Raw genomic sequence first — 25,324 nt, forward strand, 5'->3', positions numbered from 1 at the left:
TCCAAATAAATGATAATGTTGCTCCGTAACTGCTGGATGTGGAAATAAGCAGCTGTTTGCTAACAAGTTCAACTTGAAAGGTGACGACACAGTACCAGTCAATAGTTTGGACACATTTTCTTATTCAAGTGAATGGGGAGGTGTGTCCAAACTATTGACTGGTACTGTATGTCAGTGTTGTGTTCACTACTTTTTTGTGCTGAAAAGAGGTGGATGAAAAAATCAGTTGATTCGTGAGCTGTTTTAAAGTAACAATCTTGAAGATTTCCGTTTTGTTCTCTTTGGCGTCACCAATGGCAATAAGTGATTGCAGGTGTTTTTGGTCACTTGGCCGCTTCACACACGAGTGAGTTGAAGAGCGAGTGTGTTGTGTTGGCTCCGCCTACCCTCTCTGGCGGACCAACCAATGCTGGGTGAAGGAAAACGCAAACTTTGCACTGCTTGTGATTTTTCCCAGGAATGTCACCACAGACACCCACTTCGAAATACTGCAAATGGGCCGTAGGCTCAATCACCACTGTGTTACCTTATTCAGCGATAGATAGTGACTTAACAGACATTTATATAAATGAAAGTGTTCGAGATTATTACTTTAAAGATTTACATCTAATGGGTTTGGGGCTGATGGATTCATAATTTTGTTTAAGTTAAATTGTTTCAGATCCTCTAATACGACTACTGACACTGATAAATGTGTTTCTGACAGCAGTAACCTCACATGCTTCTTTTGACTCTTTGGGAACCTTATTGCGAATGAAACTCGCCCACAAATGGAGCAGAACAGGTCGCCTTATATGGATATTTTAAAGGCATAAATGATGCTAATGATGAAGTCCCCCTGATGACCAGATAAAATTCATCAGGCTGAAACAGGCGATTTATAACAAGTTTGTACAGTTTAGAGAGTTTGGTGACTCTGACTTAGCCTCACAGAAAAACTTAAGAGAGATTTAGGATAATATAACAATGTTCTCAGGCCCATTGTATCTTTCTCTGCCTGTCTTGTCTGTGTATGTGTGCAGTAATGGAAGAAGTACTCAGATCCTTTAATTATGTAAAAGTACCAATACAGAAGAAGTAGTCAGATCCTACTTAAGTAAAAGTACATAAGTATTATGAGCTTGATGTAGTTAAAGTATTGCAGTAAAAGTACATAAGTATTATGAGCTTGATGTAGTTAAAGTATTGCAGTAAAAGTAGTGGTTTGGTCCCTCTGACTGATATATTATTATATCAGGGGCCCCTCCAAAGGGTCAGCAGATAAATCTGAGGGGTCGTGAGATGATTATGGGAGAGGAAAGAAGAAAAAACAAAGTTCTGATACACAAATCTGTTTTCAGTTTTTGGACTTTTTCTCTAATCTTTGATTTTTGCTGAAATATTGGATCATTTGAACATTTATTGAAATGAAAGCATGTGAGAAGTTTAGAGGGAAAAATCACTATTTGGTGGAGCTGTTAACAACTCATAGACATGTGAAATGTGACCCCGACTACACACTGCTTTTTGTAAGACGTCAAAAGCCAAAAAGGTTGGAAACCACTGGTTTCATCTTTAACAATGTGTTGTATTTTAAAAGCTTGTTATATTATCCATTGTGTCAAATCTTCATCTGAAAAGTAACTAAAGCTGTCAAATAAATGTAGTGGAGTAGAAAGTACAATATTTCCCTCTGAAATGTAGAAAGTAGCATCACATGGAAATACTCAAGTAAAGTACAAGTACCTCAAAACTGTACAGTACTTACATTCCACCAATTCATGTGTGTTTATTATGCTTTGCACTCTGAAAACTGCTCAACATGATCTTCATTATAATGCCAGGTAGATGCCGTGAGAGATGCTAAAGCTAAAGCTAAATTACAGGCTGCTTTAATGACTTTTGAAGCCCAGCAGACTGGTGTTGGACGCAAAACGCAGCGTTTTTTAAAGGGAGTCTTGGTGAAGTCACATGGTCCAAATATAACTCTAAGGCGTCTCCTCACATTCCCTCCTGCAGCCGACAGGACAGTTAAAGTTAGCTTCTGAGGAAACCTTAGAGGCCCCGGAACCTTGGGCCCCCAGCAGGCCGGAGGCAGAGCTCAAAGCACCATACAAGGAGTGTGACAGCGTGTGCGTGTGTGTGTGTGTGTGTGTGTGTGTGTGTGTGTGTGCATGTGTGTGTGTAGGGGTGGGGCATAGCTGAAACCAGCAGTGGGCTTTGAAGCATTAAAGAACTATAGGAACTTGTCGTGACATTGAATCATTGATCACCTTCCTTCACACCTTAAAGTCGTGTCGCTCCGGTTCAGATTCAGTATGTGAACACACCAGATTGATGTAGTTTCATAAAGCACTTTGATCTCACCAGATAATGACTCCTACTGATTTTGGTGACCTTTCTTCAGGACAAAATGTCTAATTATACCCAAGAAATATAAAAGTCTAAAGGTCAAAACCAAGCAGCATCCACCACAATGTGAGGATGATTATGGAAGTAAAGGACGGGTTAAAACAACGGTCAAGAGCCCAAATGAACAGTGAAACCTGTTTTTCTTGCTGTAATCATTCCTCCTGTTCATACTGACCATTAGTAGTTTTACCTTCACAATGCACTTGCAGCAGCATTTTGACCAGAAGTTCCAGATACTTTGGATCCAGAGGAACTAATCACAGGAACTAAACTTGGAGATAAAAGTCCCTGTCTGTGTTTCTACCACATCAAAGGAACCAGATAGATTCTGCAAATTAGACGCATGAGGAATTAAAAAATGACAGTGTTGTTTGAAACACAGAATTCACACACAAGGAAAAAATAGATGTGTTCTGTTGTTCTTTGTATTTACTGCTGCATGAGTTGGATGTAAATGAATGAGTGAAAAGCAGAAATGCAGCGAGCGTCTGTCTCCACAGTAAATCATCTGCTGAGTGTTTGATGCTTTTATTTCTGTAGTAAAATGAAATGACATGAAACCATCAGAAAATAACGATTTATTTCTCTCATTCACCGGCTTTGTTCTCGCTACCGCTGCTCCCTCTCTTCATTCAGTCTCTCGCTTATTTGCTCGTGATATCAGCTCTGTTGCTCTCTCTCTCTTTTTCTTTTGCTCTTTTAAAATGAGTCAGGAAGCCGACAGCAAAGTCTAACTTTACTTTTAACGTTAACAAACGTCCTAAATCGATACCAGAGCACTTCCTTGTTTTATGAATGAAGCTGAACACAAGTTGAAGCAGCTGTACTGTGTGTGTTTGACCAATCAGCAATGGTCATACCTGCAAAAAACCCCGCCCTCAAAGTTCCTGTACTTTTGGAAAGTAACCCCCCCCCCACCCAGCAGGGACTTTTTGGGAGTAAAACAATCTCTCTGGAACTTCATTTAGATGCTGGTTCCTCCAGTGGAAGGAGAAAGTTCCTGCAGTGGAACTTATGTAAGTGATGGGGTCCACAGTCCTCCTCCTGTGCAAAAATGTATTTAAAAGTTTATCTGAAGCTAATGTGAAGCTTCAGCGTCCAAATGAGTCAAATCAAGTAGATATCTTTCAACGTTACAGTCTTTTTAGTGCCAAAGTCCCTCTTTTTGTTACTATACTTCCACCTGCAGCTCAACAGGGAAACACTGTCCGAGGAAACACATAGAGGGAATTTGATGCTAAAAAGACTGTAAATGTGTCAGATATCCACTTGATATGACTAACTCAGACTGATGAAGCTGAATATAAGCTTCACATCAACTTTTGAATGACTGTGTGGACACACTGTGGATTTTGGCCTCCATCACTTCCATTGAAAGCACATTTGAAGGATCTTTTAATATCCAGTATGAACAGGAGGAATGATTACAGCGAGGAAAACCTCTTTCACTGCTCATACGGACACCTGACTGCTGGACTTATCCTTTAATAGAGCAGTCAGACTGGATTTCACTTCCTATTCATTTCTATGTTGAACAGGGTGAGACAAACTGACCCGCCTCCTTTGCTTCATCTGAAGTTCAGTAAGATTCTGGTCGTGTGTGACCTATACATGATGAGTCCATGATCTTAATGATGTCCAGGCTTCATCCTGAAGCCGTCGCCATGCAGCTGGAAACAGGATTCATCAGATGTGACAACCTTGAGATGCTGCTGTCATGTGCTGCTTTACAAGTAGCGACGCATAAGGACAATAATGCAGTTTGTTCTGTAGACGCAGGATCTTTAACTGATGATAAAAAATGTGGTTGCAACATCAAACTGCAGCACATCATAAAATATGACACGAAAAGCAACAAGTTTACCATGAAACATGCAAAATATTAATGATACACTTTTTAAAAATTAAAATAATAGTATCATACCCACAAATTATGGGCAAGTACCATTTTACTTATTCATGATTCATCATCATCTCTAATCAAGAATATATAGATGCATTTAGTGTTTATTGATATTTTGCATTCCTGTAATTAAAAGAAAAATAAATGATTTTCTCTCTGAAGTTATCATGTTGATTCTGATACTAACTTTTTAAAACAATGATCTATTTTTCAGAGATCTGATTATTACTGTACATAATTCATGACTAATACATAGAATAATAATCTTAATAATATGGAACAATACAGTTAAAATTATTCCCCAAAAATGTTTTTTTTCTTTTCAAACAAAGAAAAAGGCAAAAACATGAACATGAAAATTTCAGCTTCTACTCTAAATATGCAGGTTTTAACTAACGAGGACCCTGATTTATTATTATATTATATTTTATAGGAATTTGCCAGTTAAGACTGAAAATATTAACATTTGATGATGACCAGGCTCAAAATAAATTAATTAATTAACAGAATCTTTATCCTGTTAAAGGCTTTCAAACAGGATTCAGATCATCATGTTGGAAACTGAAGTATTATTTTACATTATTAATAATTAAAGATGATTTATTACTATACTATGAGGCTCTTTAAACATGAATGAGGTGAAAAGACACAAGAAAACAAACAAATCCAAACGTATTTTCTTCCACATTTGACTTTTTTTTATTGTTTTTATTCGACATGGTTCCGTTTGTGTGAATGTTTCTCTGACCGTGTGGAGTTTTAAGACTTCGTGTTGGTACGTGAACCTGCAGAAAACACCTGACGTTCCTTCTCCTTCCTCCAAGACAAAACAACAAAGTGCAAAAAGAAAAAGAAAAGACCTCTCACACATCATCCCCCCATGACTCCTCTCAGTTATGCTAACCTGCTGCTCAGCCCTGTGTGACCTCACCGAAAACAACAAAACACCACCGCCTGGTTCAACCAACAGATATGAGACACGTGGAATTCATATAAACAGAAAGAAAACAACAGCTGCGGCACGTTTAGGAGGTCTCGAACATCTTCTTCCTGTCAGCCTTGTCCTCAATGTTCTTACGCCAGTCGCCCACCGCTTCTGTAGGCTGCAGAGGAGAAAACAAGATTTAATTAAAACATACGAACATATAACAGAAGTAACCTGACAGATTTCTGCAGCATCACAGCTATTTAACTACATTTTTAGATTATTATAACATATTTAAACCGACTATTGTTGAGCCAAAACAATAAATATATATATATATAAATAGATAAGGTTTCTCTTTAAATTTGGTTTAGACATTTGTGCTGAGAAATCCTATCTTTATCTTTAATTATATATGAATAACACGTGACGTGATGGTGCACAAATTGCAAGACTGATGTCAGACGAGGAGCAAATGATCACGTATTTCAACAAGAAGTGATGAGAAGATGCTCCAGTTTGTGTACAGATGCATTTTATTTTTGGTAACAATAAAATCAGTTGTGTAGCATCTGAGACCTGCCGCGACGAGGTGAAGATGGATTGGCATGAACCGGATGAGCAGATGTGACCGATTCGATCGCGGGTTCTCAGATATCAAACGTTTGTCTGGGAGTCAAAAGTCGTCCACACAAGGTGTCACGTTTCAACTGTGACTGCAGGTTATAAATATGCAGATTGATAAGAAATGTGTTTCTTCGCTGATCCCAAACAGCCAATATTGAATTTGTTTAGATTATTTTCCTCCATTATGAAGCTGCAAGGTGCATATTTACATTACCTCAGAGAGTAGACCTACAATAAATTACTGAAGCTGAATCAGTTTTGATAGAAATCTACACTCTGACCTGAACCATCTCACTCCTCCTGCCTAAACCTCACCAACCATGCAGGTCACAGAATCTGATGGGTCAACATATACGGTGTATCAGCAAGCTGCAGGTGGAGTTAGACCATCACTGTGATGGTGCCTCACTTGTAAACCTACATATAACTCTGTAATTTATAGAAAAGGATCTCACTGTTTTGACGTTTTTGCAAAGAAATATGTCCAAGAGATCTGGTAAAAGCAGTTATATGTTGAAAATATAGTCATCATGAGCCATTAAAACAGGTTATAATCTACTAGATTTAACTTTTCAGCTAAATTTCATCACTAGTCCAGTTTTTACTGAGCTGTTCTGTTATCTGCTGCTCCAACAACAAACTGACACTCAGTCACAAGCTTCTGCTCCATGAAATCAGTTTTACTTTCATGAATCTCCATTAAATCCTCGTGTTTCAGTTTCAGTCTGACCGATCAGGTACGCTGAGTGATCTGCCTACACGAGGCTGATGGTGAGATGATCTCTTTTAGCTCGGTGCTATAACGCCGTGTTTCCAATTTTTTATTAGATTCAAGATTCAAGAGACTTTATGGTCATTTGCACAGGTGCAGGGTACATGCACAATGGAAATTATGTTTTACTCTGATGAAAATGCAAGAAATCATGGGGTTTGATTAATTAAATCATTAACCAGCGAGTCATTCCTCCCACACAGACTGTGGAGGTCGGACATTTTTCATAAAGCCGGCATCCTAATTAATTTCAGACTAGTGTTTAGAGACTGAATAACTTCCACATTCACACAGACGACCTTCATCTGTCGACTGTCACTGTCAGTGTAAACGTGTGCTTCGAGACATGCAAAATAAAACCAAAGAATCAAACTAGCAAATGTTTTATATTGTACAATATTTCCATTTGTTTATGGTGGAGTCTGCAGGCAGTGATGAATGAACTCTGTCCCAAGTTCTGACTGTGGAAATTTCAGCAATGTCTTAATACTATGACGTATACTACGAAGTATTTCAAGTATTTCAAGTATTGAAACTGCAGTTAAAAGGCCCCAAACTTTATCAGATAAAAAACATTTATGGGTAAAATATTTGTAGATATGAAATCAAAAGTCACAACTTTTGACCTTCAACCTTCAACTTTCAACCCCAATATCTCACATCTTGTAAGTTACCGAAATGCTAAAAAATATGAAAGTAAAAAAAAACATAAACTCACCTCCTCTTTCACCTCCTTCTTCACCTGCTTCAGGTTGGACCTCAGGTCCATGGTCACCTTGTGTTTGGAGCCCAGCAGAGCCTGCAGCATGGAGTCAGCGGACATACGCACCTTCTTCAGAGCAGGTTTCTTCACACCAATCAGATCCACCACTTTGATCTTCAGGTCTTCAATCTATGAGAAGGAAACGGTTTTAATCTGCTGTTGTGCAGAGCGTCGTCGTCACTGTGATGCTGTCAGAGCTCAGAGGACGTTTACCTCTTTGTCGGCCTTCTGCACTTTGGACGCGACGTCGTACCTCTCGTCATCAATCTTGTCGATGGCGGCGTGAATCTTCCTGCATATTTCCTGTCGACACACAAACACACACACAGAGTTACATCAGTGGTGGAAGAAATATTCAGATCCTTCACTTAAGTAAAAGTATCAATACAACAATGTAAAAATACTCCATTACAAGTAAAAGTCCTGCATGTAAAACCCTCCTACAGTAAAAGTACATAAGTATTATGAGCTTGATGTAGTTAAAGTATTGCAGTAAAAGTACATAAGTATTATGAGCTTGATGTAGTTAAAGTATTGCAGTAAAAGTACATAAGTATTATGAGCTTGATGTAGTTAAAGTATTGCAGTAAAAGTACATAAGTATTATGAGCTTGATGTAGTTAAAGTATTGCAGTAAAAGTAGTGGTTTGGTCCCTCTGACTGATATATTATTATATATGACATCATTAGATTATTAATAGTGAAGCATCAGTGTTAGAGCAGCATGTTACTGTTGTAGCTGCTGGAGGTGGAGCTAGTTTACACTACTTTATATACAGTTAGCTAGTTTAGTCCAGTGGTTCCCAACCTAGGGGTCGGGCCCCTCCAAAGGGTCAGCAGATAAATCTGAGGGGTGGTGAGATGATTAATGGGAGAGGAAAGAAGAAAAAACAAAGTTCTGATACACAAATCTGTTTTCAGTTTTTGGACTTTTTCTCTAATCTTTGATTTTTGCTGAAATATTGGATCATTTGAACATTTATTGAAATGAAAGCATGTGAGATGTACAAGTTAACCAAAACTGTCAGCTATCATCTAAACTACCCTCTGGTTGGAGGGATAAAACGACAAATTATATTATTATATAAGTAAAGATGGTTGATTTATCTCTGTGTGACAAATGTGGGGCATTTTAAAACAAAATATGTTTTAAATAGTGATGCTAGTGTCCACATTAGTGAGAAAGTTGTTTGCCTCATACAGCAGCTGCAGCACATTACTGCCTCCAAAAACAAAATGTCTAGTTTTTATATTTTTCACACAAAGTATAAATCAAACAGCTTTGGAGTTGTTGGAAGCTACTTTCAGTCTTTGTGCTAAGCTAATCTGATCCCATCCATCCATCTCTGTACTGATCACACACACATTCATCTGATATTTTGCAAAATGTTGAATATTTCAAGAAATATTTAGCACTCATAACAGAAATGTGCTTTTCTTTTTTTTTCTCTTTCAGCCATGTTGGTGACTTCCTACATTTCCCACAATGCCTTTCAACCAGAAGCCATCAGATAGATGGTATAAACTTGTATAAACTATTAAGTAAAAGCAGCTGTAGTTACAATAACTAGCTAACAAGTAGAAATTTGACTCCCTCGTCCTCTCACCATGAGGGCGGCCTGGTCTCCGCTCTTCTCTGGGGCGGGACAGTGTTCGGCCATGTAGGCCTCCTTCGCCACGACAAGTTCAGCTTTCTCCTGCTCGATCCAGTTGGCAGCGATCTGAAGGATCAGACTCTGCGGGGGGGGGAAACAACAACAGGGAAACAACATCTCAGAACATGTTATTTTCTAACTCTGTAACATTGGGTTGAATAAGTGATTTAAAGCTCAACACTGAGTTTTTTTAAAGCTAATCTTTTTCAGGAAAGGTCTTGGAATCACCTTCTGGCTTCAGCTAGATGCCCTACAGCACTATATACGTTACATCTGTCGCATTGCTCATAGAACTATTTTTATCTGTGTGGTCCCTGTTAAAAATTCACTATACTCGCCGCCTTCACCGAGGAGCTGCAGATTGTTCAAAATGCTTTAACAAAGACAAAGAGTCACATTATTATTGTTGGTTTCTCTCTATTGGCTGTTGGTTTTACAGTTTACAAATCAATATAAAATGTTGGTTATTACTGTCAGGATCTACGTGATGAAGCTCCTGAGAACATTTCTGAATTGTTGCGTCCATTTAGTAACTTAAAGTGTCTCAGATCAGCCAACCAGAGTCGTAACTTTGGAATAATTCACCTTTTACTGTTAAATTATCCAGCTCAACAGAGATGTTTTTTAAAACTTTATTTTATTTCTGCATTATAACCATTACATCATCTGTTTCCGTAAACATAAATCTTGTTATTTTCATGTTTGCTTGTTGCTTTTGATGTGTGAAACACTCTGTAATGTTTGTGATATATAAATAAATCTTAAATTTACTTAAATAAACAAATAAAATAACACATAAACTTTTATTCATGCACCTTTTATTGTGATAGAAATCAATATGTTTAGCTGTTGGTTTACCTTCAGATGATGCCTGCGGCTGTTAGTCATCTTTTTCCTGTTTAGGAGGAAGTTGTGTCAAATCAACATGTGATATTCATATAGATCATTTTACATTTAGCCAGTATGTATTCATCCAGTATATTGAAATTAAGCAGATTTCTGTCCTTGTTTCAGGATAATATTATAAAATACTGAAGAAAAATATAAATCTTTTCACCATTATTGCTTTTTTTACACATATTTTCAGGTAATTGTGAGATTATGTGCTTGTAAACATTATATTTCAGGTGAGATTTAATCAGAGAAAACTTACTCGGACATCTTGGCGGCGGTTCACAACCTGCATGAAAAAAAACCACATTGAAGGAAGGAGACATTTTTAGTCTTTTTGACCCCTGCTGAGCACCGTAGTCGTTCACATCATGACTTCAGCGTGAGGTTCTGTGAGATCAGCATGTTCTGCTCCTGCCGATGGAGATGGATGGACGAGAATATTTGTGCTGTAACGTGATCTGAGGCCACAGCTGAAGAGCAGCGACGTCGACTGAACTAAACTGGGACGGTCCGGATCGGGTGTCTCTTCTCGAAGGCTTTACGACCAGCGTGAAGAGTTGATTTAAAAAAAAAAAACTTCTCCAGCGGAATATTATAAAGCAAAATATCAGATCCACGTTTGATTTAGTGTCATCTCTTAATGAAGATCTTAATCAAGTTCCCAGTCAAGATCCAGATTGTCTTTAATAGTTTAAGTGAGCTTTTTGTTTGAAAGTGTTAAATTTAACAGCTTAAAAAGTTGTTTAACTGTGTTGTTTTTCTGAGTTTCATTCAACGAGGGTAAGGGATTTAAATTTACAACTTATAACACTAAAAATAGAAGAAATAATGGCCAAGAATCCATATCCATATTAATTAAATGGTTAATTAAGCACTCGAGAGTCTTTAAATCTGAGTATTATTGTCCCATAGTGTAAAATAAGCTTTAAAGGTGAATATTGTCTCGTCTGCTGTAGCTGGAAACAGCAGAAAGGATGTTCTCAGTCAAAAAAAAAACATGTTTTGTTAAATTTTTTGATGCAAACCAGGCCATCACATATGAATCATGTACAGAAAGAAGATCCTGACTGTGGTATTTTAGTTTAAAGGTTCTACTGAATCACTTTCTGACACTGAGCTGCAAACAGCTTCAGGACCATAAAACATAGCGCAGCTCTGCTGAACAGCTCACATAAATTAAAGTCTGTCACATAAATAAAAGTCTGTCAGGAAAAGATCGAATATCACTGGCAAACATGTAGAAAGTGAGTTCAGGATGTCAGGATGTCAAAGGAGTAACAAACTACAATCTAAAGGATGATTTTTTTAGAAACAGAGTCTGGAAATCTTTTTCTTTTCTTTTCTTTTCGTTTTCGTTTTCGCAGATGAAATAAAAGATGCTGATCTCAGAGAGGCTCAAAGAGGCTGGAAAAAAGAAGATTTCTCACCTGTTGCGAGGAGGAAGAAGAAGAAGAAGAAGAGCGCAAATCACACTTGGTGGAAGAAAAGGAGACACTGCCAAAGCCACAGACAGTGAAATATGAAAAAGGGTATATATGCTGGATTGTCATGTCTCAGCAAAATGCTCAGATCCTCTTTATGGAAGTGGATTCCCGGTCAGACCAATGGGCTGACGAGCTCCTGAAATACACCCGGCCCAGCCCCGATCTGCAGACAGCCCTCCCGGATCTGATGCAGATTCACTGTATGTGTGTGTGTGTGAGTGTGTGTGTGTGTGTGTGTGTGTGTGTGTGTGAGTGTGTGAGGGGGGAAGGACCAGTCTCAGAAGTCTTTCAGAAGTCCTTAAACAGCTTTAAAATGCACCGATATTCACCTTCTCTCTCAAGTTCTCTTTCTTGAAGCATCGTCATCAATGTTAACCCCATGATGTCATCTTTAATGACTACACCTTCACATCAGATTGAAATATTCAGTTGTGTCTCACATTTGGTTTTAATAAAGTTTTCATGTTTGAAAACCTCTGAGCTCATAATAATAACGACCCGACGGAGGAGCTAACAGCTTCAGCTGTAGATTTCTGTACCTACATGTTTAAAAAGAAGAAAGAAACAAGTATGTGTGGATACAGTGAATGTCTGTGAGTAAATACATCACTTTATTTTTATATTTTATTGTTTATTTGTTCATATTTACGTATATATATTCTCTTTCTTTGTTTGTTTGTTTGTGTTCTGCATGTTTCTGTTCTCTGGAATGATAATTGAGAGTTTGAAGAACTTTTGAAAAAAGAAAAATTAAAAAAAGAAAAAAAAAATCTCATCATAAAGTCCATTTATTTAGTTCTTCTGGAGCTTTCGATCATATCACACATTGTCTTCATCTGCAGGTGGAGTTTGCTCCCTTGTTGTGGAACTGGAGACGATCAAAATCATGTTTTTTTTCTGAGCACTTTCAGGATTTCTCGTCCATGTTGGACAGCTGGATGAACTTCATCTGCTGATGAAGATAATGTGATATGATTGAGAGCTCCAGACCAGCTACCAAATGGACTTTGTGACACATATTAAATCTCCAAAAGCAGAACTCAGACCTTTTTGTTTACTGTAGCACTTCATTACTTTATGATCCAAAGTCATTTCTATTTTTTGTCAACTTTACTTTTTTACTTTACTCTTTAGAAATATTGAAAAAAAACTCAGTTATTTATGAATTTGTGCATTTAAGTGTTAAAATAAATGATGAGAGACGTGTGATTTATGAAGGTTTAATTTAGCAACTGACATTCAAGGTTTTTCAAAGTGTTTAGTGGTTTTGTAGATCATTTACTGTATTTTAGTCTTGTTTCTTTCATGTAAAAGACTATCATCAGTGTCTCTGTTACATTCTGAAACTAATTTAAAATGAAACTAATCTCTAATATTGTAGAAAATGTCCTTTATATATGTAGTATTTATATATCTCACCTTTCTCAAGAAATATTTTAGTGTCAGTTTGATGTGTTGTGTGAAAAACCAAAAAGAAGGATTGATACACGGATAAAAGTAGCGAACAAAATTCTTTGTCTTATTTTAAAAGATTTATTTCTAATGAAAACCTGTACATTTTGAAATGATGTTTCTCTGTCAGACGTTTGGGTTTTTTTTTTAAACTGTGTACATGATGTCGTGACTTGGTTTCAGTTCTGTGTCTCACGAAGTGGGGGGGGGGAGACGGTATCACAAAAACAACCAAAAGACAACAAAAAAGCTCTCGTCCCTGAGTGTCCTGCTGCTGTGGGGGACACAAGAGACACATTGAGTCACTCAGACCTCGGACAGAAACGTCTTCCCTGCTGTCATCCTCGCCGGTCCGGGAAAGGTTTAGGAAGTCTCAAACATCTTCTTCCTGTCAGCCTTATCCTCAATGTTCTTACGCCAGTCGCCGACCGCCTCTGTTGGCTGAAGAGATGCAGATTCGTTAATACAAAGACTCTTTTGTGACAAAACCTAAGAACTTACACATCTTTTCAAAGAGTTTCTGTGTTTTTCCTTCATTCCATTAATGTATAAAGGTATAAAAAGGTATATAAGGTATAAAAATAAACCTGCAGTCACTTAAAACTGCTTTAGAAACAATAATATATCACACAATAATGTCTGTCATGTAATTAAGCGATCTGATGCTGTGAACATTAACAATACTTCAAACTTCATACTTCAAATTTTCTAGAAAGCACTGAAATGTTTTTACTGGCAGGTTTTTAAACTTGTCTTAAGAAAATGAGGCTGTAACACCGGCTCCTTCAGAGAGTGTTGCAATGTGGGTTGTTTGTAGCCTTAATGTCGCTAAGCTAGCAAGTTTCATGAGTCTGTTTATAGTGAGTCTGTTAGGCTGTGTTCACATTACAGGCCTCAGATCCGTGATCCAGATATTAGTGATTAATGTATATATATATTATTACATTATAGATATTAGTGACATGTATCTGGATCCGATGTGCAGATTTGCAAAGATTAAACTGAAGTGTGAGCTGCATGTGAACTAGGGATGTGCAAAGGGCCTAGTATTTGTATTTGTATCTGTATTTGTTGAGGCAGCAAAATTATTTGTATTTGTATTCGAATAAAAGTGGAAATAAGCTTAAAAATCCTGTTTTTGTTTTCATTACGCTTTTAATTTTAGAAAATTTAAGCGTTAAGTGTTCATGAAGCGTGTGTCAGTAGTTCAGCTTTATCTCTGGGGAACACTCCCTAAATCTGGGAGTAATGTCCAAATTAGGAAATGTGCGTCATGTAGCAGGTGGATGTGACTCCCTTCATTAAGACCTGCTGATAGATGTAACAGCGGAGCAGAGGAGAGTGACTGAGATACATGGTTTATTTTTCTTCCCGAAAACAAATAATTTTTAAAATATTTGTATGAAACAAATATTCGGGGAAAAAACCCTATTTGTGCTTTGCCGAATAACATATTTGTATTCAGGCACACCCCTAATGTGAACAGGAATAATAACAATAACGTCATCTGTGCTGAACAGTCAAATCATAATGGCGTGTTTATGTTATGATGTGTTCGCGTTCGGTTACGATAAATTCCTTCCAGTTTGGCTTGAATAGAAGAAGCTTCTCCATAAATATCCAACAGATTTGAAACTTCCTCGTCTCTCCGTCGACTTTCCTGCTTTCACCATATCGAACGTTATTTTCTGTGCTGCTTTTGGTTGGAGAGAGTTTAATTGAAATAACTTATTTATATTTCAAGCATTATTATTATCAAGCTTAGGACCAACTGTCTTCATGCTGCTTCTGAACCTCCAGGTCAGGAAAATACCAAACAGTTGGACTGCTGGTTGCACTGGTTGCACTGGTTGAATTCCTGACATTTCTTTTTTTATTAAATGTTAACGTTTGACATCAACACCTCTAGTTCCTGCTGCTGTCACATGACCCTTTGTTCATCATGGAAGGAATCATGTGACAGCAGTCTCAACAGTCTTTTAGTCTGAGCTGATTTTAAGCTTTGTGATCAGTTTTCTGGACTCGTTCCTCACCTCCTCTTTGACCTCCTTCTTGACTTGCTTCAGGTTGGCCCTCAGGTCCATGGTCACCTTGTGTTTGCCACCCAGCAGAGCCTGCAGCATGGCGTCAGCAGACATACGCACCTTCTTCAGGGCTGGTTTCTTCACGCCAGCCAGCTCAACCACCTTCAGCTTCAGATCCTCAATCTGGTCACAGAGAAACATCATGTGATAGCATGTAATGGCATTTCTGTCTTTTACACTCATATTATTGCTAAATCTTTTGCCAAAAATGACAGAAACTGCTCCCTACAGGACTGGTTTTCATCAGGAGATCATACTGGCACCAATAAAAACCTGCTCAAGACAGCACAAGGAGAGAAACTCTATCAGAAGTCTTTTTAGTCGCTTATCGGTTAAAACATCAACCGAGTTTAGGTTCTTCATCTAATAGAAAAAAAAAGCAACCTTTGTCTTTGAGTTCTAGAGGTTCTGAGTGGTAAAAAAAGATATTTCGTTGTTGCTCTCTCGTTGAATTTTGTTGTTCATTTCCAATTAAAACAAATTCCCAGATTAGAGTAACAATCAAACTCTAATCATCAATGCCTTAATGGATCAATATGCTCATCAGATTTAACGGAAATCTGCTCAACAAGATGTATGTGTGTAGAGTAGAGCTGCAACAATTACTCAAATAATCAATAGTTGATCTATTTTATAATCGACGTTTTCAACGTTCTTTAAGCTAAAAAGCCAAATATTTGCTGGTTGAAGCTTCTTGACTGTTGATCAGACAAAACAAGACATTTGAAGACATCAACATGGACTCTTAAGAAATTAACTGATTAATTGATTATTTAAATAATCAGTAATTGCAGCTGTTTTGGATTGTTGGTTGGACAAACCATCTCCTTGCACTGACATTTCTGCCATTTTTAGCTGAATAAGTAATCAGTAATTAAAATAATCATTAGTTGCAGCTCTAGTGAGCAAAATCCAGAACTGAGAAAGAACTGAATCAAATGTTCACATTAAAACATCTTTGTTACTCATGAAGACAGATGAGTCGATGTGTGTTTGAGATATATTCACTTATTTGACTTCAGTATTAAAAACAATCGGGTCAGTTAATTTTACCAGGAAGAAAAATACCTGTTGGTAATTAATAGGTATTTTATCTATTAATCAATTATCAGTCAGTTTCACAGTTTTAGTCAGTGGTGGAAGACGATCCTTTACTGAAGTATCAACAGTGCAATATATACAGTATATACATATATATATATATATATATATATATGTGTGTGTATAAATACTCCATTACAACTAAAATCCTGCGTTGAAAATGTCACTAAAATTAAATTATGTTAAGTATCAAAAGAAAAAGTGAGTTTATACAATTATAAACTGTATTATTAACTACTTTATAAACTGTTGGTTGGTTTAATCTGCAACAGTGCATCATATTTTACAGTAGCGGAAAGTAACTAAATACATTTACTCAAATACTGTAATTAAGTACAATTTTGCAGTACTTGTACTTTACTTGAGTATTTCCATGTGATGCTACTTTCTACATTTCAGAGGGAAATATTGTACTTTCTACTCCACTACATTTATTTGACAGCTTTAGTTACTTTTCAGATGAAGATTTGACACAATGGATAATATAACAAGCTTTTAAAATACAACACATTGTTAAAGATGAAACCAGTGGTTTCCAACCTTTTTGGCTTTTGACGTCTTACAAAAAGCAGTGTGTAGTCGGGGTCACATTTCACATGTCTATGAGTTGTTAACAGCTCCACCAAATAGTGATTTTTCCCTCTAAACTTCTCACATGCTTTCATTTCAATAAATGTTCAAATGATCCAATATTTCAGCAAAAATCAAAGATTAGAGAAAAAGTCCAAAAACTGAAAACAGATTTGTGTATCAGAACTTTGTTTTTTCTTCTTTCCTCTCCCATTAATCATCTCACGACCCCTCAGATTTATCTGCTGACCCTTTGGAGGGGCCCGACCCCTAGGTTGGGAACCACTGGACTAAACTAGCTAACTGTATATAAAGTAGTGTAAACTAGCTCCACCTCCAGCAGCTACAACAGTAACATGCTGCTCTAACACTGATGCTTCACTATTAATAATCTAATGATGTCATATATAATAATATATCAGTCAGAGGGACCAAACCACTACTTTTACTGCAATACTTTAACTACATCAAGCTCATAATACTTATGTACTTTTACTGCAATATTTTAACTACATCAAGCTCATAAATAATAAATTTTAATCTGTGAAGTTTAAGCTGTAATAAATGTATTGGAGTAAAAGTATAAAGTAGCATTAAATGGAAGTACAGGACAGTAAATACTTGAGTAAATATACTTCACTGGTTATAGTTTCAACATAAACTCTTCCTCACCTCTTTGTCACTCTTCTTCACTTTGACCTCGGCGTCGTACCTCGTCTCATCGATCTTGTCGATAGCCTGATAGATCTTCTTGCAGACTTCCTGTTTACAAATAAACAAACACAAACACTTTTTTCTCAGCTGTTTATTAGTCACATACAAACAGAGAAAACCCAGTTAGGATCATTTTTTAAGGTTATTAAGACTTGTTTAAATCACTGAAATTAAATTTTTTTATTAGATTATTTGGTCTTTAGGAAATATTTATAGATCTTAAATCTTTTGTCTTTATTTATTTTATCCAAAAACAACAAAATGAACATAATAAAAACACAACTTCCCCCATATAATGAAGTCAAGTTTTATATTATCTGTTTTATCTCAGTTGAGGCAAATTCTTTATTAACAAGATGAGATTACTTTAATCTAACAGATGTTGACATGTATCTCACATCTGTTAAAAATCAGTGCATGTGACCAGATTCATTTTTTGGCCTCTACTGGTTTTCTTATCTGCTTGTCTTTTCTATATATCACACCTCAAAGTGCAGGATTTCCTTCTTTATTCAGGATACGAGGAATAATCGCGTCAGGATCAATGTTAAATCTGTCTCCTGATTTTTGTTGTCATGTTTGCAATAAGAAAAAAAAACAGTTTTTACAGTAACTGATTGAAACATGTTGTTTAAGTGTTTTATGTCCCAAAAAGAAAAAGCAACATTAAAATACTTCACATTTTTTGCCTGGAGACAGTGAAATATAAACCTGCAGGATAAAAACAGGGTCTCACCAGGAGGGCGGCCTGGTCTCCGCTGAGGTCGGGTTTGGGGCAGTGCTCGGACATGTAGGCCGCCTTCGTCACCTCGAGATCCTTCTTCTCCTGCTCGATCCATCCGGCGGCGATCTGCAGCATCAAACTCTGCAGGGAGATAAAAAAAAAACAGTTAAAGGTGAAAGCGTTTCGACTAACAACAACAACACCGACAACCACGAGGTTTTGTTCTCACCTTCAGATGATGCCTGCGGCTGGACGTCATTTTCTTTCCGCTGTTAGATAAAAATTAGAACGTCATCATCCGTTCATATCGTTTCTTAAAGAACAGCTCAACATTTTAGGAAATATATTCACTCTCAGATTAGAGAGGTATTGATCTTCTCATCTGTGAGTTAAACAAGTGAGATCAAACATGTTTATTAGTGAGATTTTCAGTTTTCAGTCTTTATGCTAAGCTAAGCTAAGCTAAGCTAACCAGCTGTAACAGACAGGTATCAATTAAAGCTGCAACTTTAGTCGATTAATTGACTAAAAAGTTTGATTTTTTTTCAAGCAAAAATGTTAAAAAGTCACTGGTTTTGCTGCTTTTATTCATCATGTTTGACAGTAAATTAAATATCTTTTGGTTTTGGACCGTTGATTCATCTCTTGAGCTTTGGCGAAGGATAACAGGCATTTTTCACTATTTTCTCATGATTCAGAGTTAAATTAAATCATTGGAAAAAAAAATAAAATCAGCAAATTTAATCAATAATGAAAATAATCGTGCAGCTCTGGGATTCATCTTCTCATCAGCTCTCTGCCAGAAAAGTATTTATTTCCCCAAAATCTCTAAATATTACTTTAAAACAGGCCAAAAAAAAAGTATTTATTGATTTATTCTCCAGTTTCCAGACGATCATTTATAGATAAATAAAGAGACTTTTTTCATACAACCAGTAGATGTGAATCATAAATAACAACATACAAACACTCACAGCATGTAAATACAGTGAGGAGTGTAAAAACAAAATTGAGATAAAACTCACTGATATCACATTGAAGTTTGTCTTTTACTACTAATAATTATCCGTATGATCCTCCTGCTTTAATATATTTCTCCTCAGGCATACCAGCAGCATGTACAGCTGCTGTCATCTGAGGCTAAATGTTTGACCTTCAAACTCTCTTTACATCTGTTCGGATCAGTTTAGAAACATTTCAGCCGCACTGACGGCAGCAACAACACGTCGATCCAGACTGAGATATCTCAACAAGCACGACGACGGATCAACGTCATCGACTTGATCCTCTGACATTTCAGCAGGTCAAAATGTTCATTTGATGACAGGAAACCTCGAAAACTAAACCTAAACCTTTTCTGCTCCCTGAAAAAATGTATTGATTGTTTCTTCAGATGATTTTCATACAATTTTATACTTTTTTTATTCCTATTTTCTGATATTTCTTAATGTCAGACATCAAACTCCAGTCTCTGTCTCCATAAAAGATGTTATATTTTATAAATACATTAAAATGTTATTAATAAACCGGAGCTCAGTGCGATTTAAGTTGATTTATTTTGGGTGTGAAACTGATGTAACTATAAATCCTTCAGAAGGTTCCTGTAAATAACTACGTAGCATGTATGTTGCCGGGTGAGTTTATTTATCTGTTTATGTGTTTACAGCGTGTTTTATATTATAAAGAGCTGCAACTAACGATTATGTTCATCACTGATTAATCTGTCGACCGTTTTCTTTTTAATTGATTAGTTGTTTGGTCCGTAAAATTTCAGAAAATGGTGAAAAATGTTGACACAATTCAAATATATTCAGTTTACTGTCATAGAGACTAAAGAAACCAGAAAATATTCACATTTAAGAAGCTGAAATCAGAGAATTTGGACTTTTTCTTCTGAAAAAAAATGACTGAAAACGATTAATCTGTTATTAAAATAGCTGGGGATCAATTTAATAGTTGTCAGCTAATTGATTAATTGTTGCAGTTCTCTATATATAAATATTATATATTTGAATTAGTATATTTAAGTCAATAAATTAACTATTCACTAATTTAATTATAGCGTAAATAGAGACTGTTAAATCTGCACAATCAATCAATGAGCTGAAATTATTTTCTAGTGTAATCATGAAACTGTGAAAAATGTGACATTTGTCTAGTTTAAAAACATAAATAATAATAATATAATATATATAAGAAGTGAATAATGAATTTACTTTGATTGATTTAATTGGAGACGTTATTTCAGTGAGGTTCTTCTTATGAACTCAACGAAACTAAACTCTAATTAAAGACTGAACTTTGTCTTTATTTTCCACATAACTGGCACAAAATTACACTGTAGACAAAATTATAGATTATAACGCCGAAATCAATCATTCCTCTTTAAAATTTGGGATCACTAGATGTTTAAAGAAAAGGATTACATATTTTATTCATTTACTTCTTTTTCCTGCCAGGACAGACTTTTGATCATCCCTGTGTTTCTCCCTGATCAGTCATCAATTAACACTGAATTAGACACATTATTATAGACATTATTTTGTGACGCACACTGATGTTTAAATCCAAAACTTCCTACACAAAGATTAGAGAAATGACAGACCTGTAAAATAAAGTTTAGCCTGTTCAGACGAGTCTAAGATGTCTTAAAAATGTCATTTAAAGGGCTGTTACAACTGTTTCAAAAGAATAAAATAAAATATGATGCTGGTGATCAGATCAGTTTTTGTTACACTACTGTCTTTTTTTTATGACATCAGAGAAGAAGAAGAAGAAGAAGAAGATGTACTCACTCAGACATTTTGGCTGTTTTTGATCTTCACACCCTGTTCAGAGACAGAAAACACTGATCAGTCAAATATAAGCAGACAGTTTACATAAAGAAGCTCAAGGCTGTCCACAGAAGAACTGGACACGGTCCCGCTGCAGCTTGGTTATCAATTAGCGACCCCTGGACCCTCCGGAGGAAACACGATACTTTTACTATCACGGAAAACGGCTGCCAGCGATCACAAACCAGCTAATTTGGGACGGCAGGGGGTCAGATGCCAGGCCCTCCCGCTCGACAGTTGCCCCCTCTGAAGACATTCTGACTGGAATTGAACTTCTTACAGCGAGCCAAAAGACCTGAGCACGAAATGCCACCGGCGGAGGAACCAAATGTAGCGCTAAGCACGTGGTGAGAGGCGTTAACACCAATTCCAACATCCTGCAGTGGCATGCCGTGGCAAAGCTGTGTCCACAAACAGATTCAGTGTCTTAGTCACAATCTAAAGAATTAGAATCTATATAAAAATGTCTTTACACTTCAACACTGGAGGGTTTGGGATTAAAAAAGGTCACGAAGGTCAGAAAACTCTTAACAAAGAACATTTATGTTTCTGCAAGTACTTAAACAATCTACAGTCACAAAGCTGCTCTCAATATATGAAAAAAACAGTCACAACAAAGCGTCCAATCACAGCCAAAAAGGAACATTATTCTATAAATCACTGTTCTCAATCCTCATCCTGAAGAAATACATAAAAGTTTATGACAAAAGTCTTGAGCTGAGAGTTATAGAAATCTGCAGGTAGTGTAATTTCCAAATAACTTCCAAGAAGGTTCCTGGATTGTACTAATTGCAGGGAAGTTACACTCTTTAATTAATTAGTTCACTTCCAATTTAATTAAGAGAGTCAGCTGAGCATGCAAACATTTTAAAGGCAGGCATACAGTTCAACATGTATGAGGAATGAATAGTGAAGGAATATTTAGACGGGTTTAGATTAGTTCCTGTTCTCCTTTTAATTACCACTAAATGACTTCAAGACACTTCCTGCACATTATTATGAGATTATTTGGAAATTACAGACACATCAAATAAACTGCTACCTACTTGTAATCTGTAGATATTAAACCTCAAAGCCTCCATTAGCACCATGCAACCTTAACAAAACATCATCAGTTTGTAATTAGCTGATTTACGTTAAAAGACAAGCCGACCGAACCCTCGAGAGCCAAAATAAGACGACAAAAAAGACGAATCAGCTTCAGTTTTAAGTCCAAACTTAAGTCTGATTGAAGGTCCTGCAGTTATTTCACCATTCAGCTGAATGTCCTACAGTGTCCTTCAATAAGTCCAACAAGTCTCAGCTGCTGTAAAACTCTCTGTTTCTACCTCTGAACGCAGCCTCAGAGGTCAGAGGTCACACCTGCAGCTCCACCTTTTAAAAAAAAAACCCCACTTAAGTCCCACCTGTGAACCAGACCACAGAGCGACTCTGTATTGTTTCCTACCAGAGCGAATGAAGTCCCTCACCTACTGAACGTGAGAACGTGAGGAGGAAGGTGGAAGAAGAAGAAGAAGGGGGGTTTGACACTGGCAAGTCCAGAACAGTAAAGATTAAACAGGGTATATAAGGTGTGATGTGCACACTCAGCAGAAAAGTCAACCCTATTTATGGTAGCAGAGCCACATCAGACCAATCGGTCGACAGGCTCCAGAAATACCACCGCAACTCTCCGAGGAACATCGTAAATTTCTGCCAGAAGGAAGTCGCCTCCCTGGACTGGACGCGGGACAGATGCTATCAGGTTCCCTGGCAGGGAGAAAAGTGACGGGATGAAGCAATTGTGGCACAACAGCCAGGCAGCGTATGAGACTTGATCACTGCTCATAGATTCAGTTGGTTTTATAGCTGCAGCTTAACAGGACAGCAGTGAGAACAGCGTGTGAAGTCGTCAAGAATTCCTGTAAGCTAACGAGGCTTAGCTCGACTTAACCTGGATTCATAAAACCGGATTTGAGTTTAAACTCAGCTGTTGTCGCACAGTTTTAAAATGAAACTCTGGGTTCTATGTAAGCGACATAAATGTGTTAAACAATCACTGATGAGAAGTTATTCTTCATTAGAGCAACATCTGAATTAAGAAGCCGGTTTAATGTCAGTTTAAAGTTTCTAAATGTTTTACACATTGATCTTGGATTAAAGGTGGAGTCAGTCATTCTGGAGGAAAAAGATTGTTGATATTTGAACTAAACACCCAAACAAATCCATTTGTGCTCCTTCTGAGGCTCCATCCCCCTGAAATTCATGGATACAGATTGCCATGGCAACGAGCAAAAGAGTAATATGGCGGACCCAGAGCGATGCATCAGCTATAGAATCACCGCTGCTCCTCTCACACTTTAACACGAGCGGAAAAAGATGTGTTTCTTGTGAGCACAACAGTCAACAGTCCGTCCACATTTACCGCCGCTCTGCAGCCTCCCGACTCCTCCTCACCCGACCGGCGTTCAAGCAGCCGTCTGTCTGTCAGCTGAGAGGACGGCGGGCGGAGAAACTGCCTCCACCAGGCTGACCGGCAGCAGAAACCAAAACAGTTTGCAAGAAATCCACAGTGTTTGTATTTATTCACTAGTGTACTGGATTAGAATCGCTGACTCTACCTTTAAACAGATTAGTTTTAGATCAAAGTGAAGTTTTTTAACTTTGGCGCCAAAAAAGTATAAAACACCATAATTTAATGAAGCTTGCAGCCAACAGTCAGAGGAATTAAACATAGAATATATCATTTAAATTAATTACATTACATATAAAAACACATCAGTAACCTTAAAAATGAACACTGACATCTAAATTACAAAACCAGTTTAAATTATATGAATGGTGACAGTTGATGTAAATTTACAGATTAAACATACATTTAAAATTGGATTTGACCACAAAAGTACCAGAAATCATGATTTAATAAAGATATAATTTTGATATTTGGAAATAAATTTGTTTCTTTAGATATTATTATATATTAACTATTTAAATACTATATCTGTACACTGATAAATGCATCAGTAATCTTAAAAATAAACAGCATATAAGAGTAAAGAAAATGATCACAGACCACAAATCTAAGTTTAAATTCCATAAATAGATATATTTTAAATCGAGGCCTGAAGCAGCAGGACCGACATTAATAGCGCGTCTGTCCGTCCTGGGAGAGAGTTTCTCCTCCTCTCTTGCTCTTCCTGAGCTTTCTTCCATTTTTTCCCCTTAAAGAGGTTTTTTTTGGGAGTTTTTCTTTATTTGAATCGAGGGTCTGAGGACAGAGGACTGTAAAACCCCCTGAGGTACATCTGTGATCTGTGATATTGGGCTGTACAAATAAAACTGACTTAACTTAACTTATATACAGATTTAAAGTTGAGATTTTGTTTCAGTTTAAAATGAAGCTTCAAATTTTGGTGCCACAAAAAATACAAAAACCATCATATAATTGCACCATCATAACCACCAGTTAGAGCAATTTGAGACAAAATGTTGTATGTAGACTTTTAGATGAGTAAAGAAGTTGGTTTCTTTAAATATTAAAGATTGACTGAATGGTGCTGCCATGTATAGCTTAAATACAGCTACAATAACTATATTAATATATGTTTTTTTTAGGAAAATTAAGAGGAACATCAACAGTTTCCAGGCCAGACAAAACTTCATGCAGTGTTTACATTAAAAGTGAAGTGAGAAGAATAAAATGAATTTACTCACCGTTTGTAGAACTTCATGGTGCCGCCGTTTGTTTGTGATCAAAGTCACCAAACGTGAAGGAGATGTAGACCCAAGAATTGTGATTTGATGGAAATATTTAGCAAGAAGCCAAGTTTTTAATGTTTGAAGCTAAAGCTAAAGGAGAGAAGATGTGCAGGAAAAGTAAAAACATCCAGCAGAGAACAGAGAGGCTCTCCACTGACATCTGGTGGTTCACATGAAGACAAATCTACAGTAAAGAACAGGTTCACTTCTTGCTGTAATCATTCCTCCTGTTCATACTGACCATTAGAAGATCCCTTCATGATGACCTTACAATGGAAGTGATGGGGAATAAAATAATATGAAGATTCATTCATCCAAAGTCTCTCTGTTTGTTACTATACTTCCACCTGCAGCTCAACAGGGAAACACTGTCCGAGGAAACACAAAGAGGGAATTTGATGCTAAAAAAAGAGTGTAAATGTGTCAGATATCCACTTGATATGACTAACTCAGACTGCTGAAGCCTCATATAAGCTTCACAGAGACTTTTAAATGACTGTGTGGACACACTGTGGATTTTGGCCTCCATCACTTCCATTGAAAGCACATTTGAAGGATCTTTTAATATCCAGTATGAACAGGAGGAATGATTACAGCGAAGAAAACCTCTTTGACTGTTCATATGGACACCTGACTGCTGGTTTAACACACTGGGAATGCTGGGAAGTCGTCCTTTAAGAGGAACTCTGTAAT

General features: G+C 36.9%; 2 protein-coding genes and 1 long non-coding RNA gene across 6 annotated transcripts; 1 reads left to right on the forward strand and 2 right to left on the reverse strand.

The window, feature by feature from the left end:
- Positions 1 to 4,975: 4,975 nt before the first annotated feature.
- LOC121897860 (troponin I, fast skeletal muscle-like) lies at positions 4,976 to 11,926 on the reverse strand. Of its 2 annotated transcripts, XM_042412625.1 has the most exons (7): positions 11,358 to 11,926; positions 10,190 to 10,216; positions 9,895 to 9,931; positions 8,989 to 9,117; positions 7,595 to 7,684; positions 7,337 to 7,510; positions 4,976 to 5,397 (listed from the first exon to the last, which is right to left on the reverse strand). In XM_042412625.1, the coding sequence occupies exons 2-7, from the start codon at positions 10,195 to 10,197 to the stop codon at positions 5,320 to 5,322; spliced, it is 516 nt and encodes a 171-aa protein (XP_042268559.1). In that variant the 5' UTR covers positions 10,198 to 10,216; positions 11,358 to 11,926; the 3' UTR covers positions 4,976 to 5,319. The 2 variants fall into 2 exon arrangements, with proteins under 2 accessions (XP_042268559.1, XP_042268560.1); XM_042412626.1 differs by lacking the exons at positions 10,190 to 10,216; positions 11,358 to 11,926 and having other exon boundaries at positions 9,895 to 10,064.
- LOC121897861 lies at positions 5,647 to 8,976 on the forward strand. The gene is made up of 3 exons (XR_006096302.1): positions 5,647 to 6,617; positions 7,370 to 7,461; positions 8,838 to 8,976. It is a non-coding gene; the product is annotated as an uncharacterized LOC121897861 (long non-coding RNA).
- A 1,007-nt stretch (positions 11,927 to 12,933) lies between the features above and the next one.
- LOC121897857 (troponin I, fast skeletal muscle-like) lies at positions 12,934 to 24,884 on the reverse strand. 3 transcript variants are annotated; one of them, XM_042412622.1, is made up of 7 exons: positions 24,587 to 24,884; positions 20,855 to 20,887; positions 18,289 to 18,328; positions 18,072 to 18,200; positions 17,294 to 17,383; positions 14,900 to 15,073; positions 12,934 to 13,307 (listed from the first exon to the last, which is right to left on the reverse strand). In XM_042412622.1, the coding sequence occupies exons 2-7, from the start codon at positions 20,860 to 20,862 to the stop codon at positions 13,230 to 13,232; spliced, it is 519 nt and encodes a 172-aa protein (XP_042268556.1). In that variant the 5' UTR covers positions 20,863 to 20,887; positions 24,587 to 24,884; the 3' UTR covers positions 12,934 to 13,229. The 3 variants fall into 3 exon arrangements, with proteins under 3 accessions (XP_042268556.1, XP_042268554.1, XP_042268555.1); XM_042412620.1 differs by lacking the exon at positions 24,587 to 24,884 and adding an exon at positions 22,363 to 23,607; XM_042412621.1 differs by lacking the exon at positions 24,587 to 24,884 and adding an exon at positions 22,341 to 23,607.
- Positions 24,885 to 25,324: the final 440 nt, after the last annotated feature.

This window comes from Thunnus maccoyii, chromosome 5, assembly GCF_910596095.1.
Source record: "Thunnus maccoyii chromosome 5, fThuMac1.1, whole genome shotgun sequence".
Classification (NCBI taxonomy): Eukaryota; Metazoa; Chordata; class Actinopteri; order Scombriformes; family Scombridae; genus Thunnus; species Thunnus maccoyii.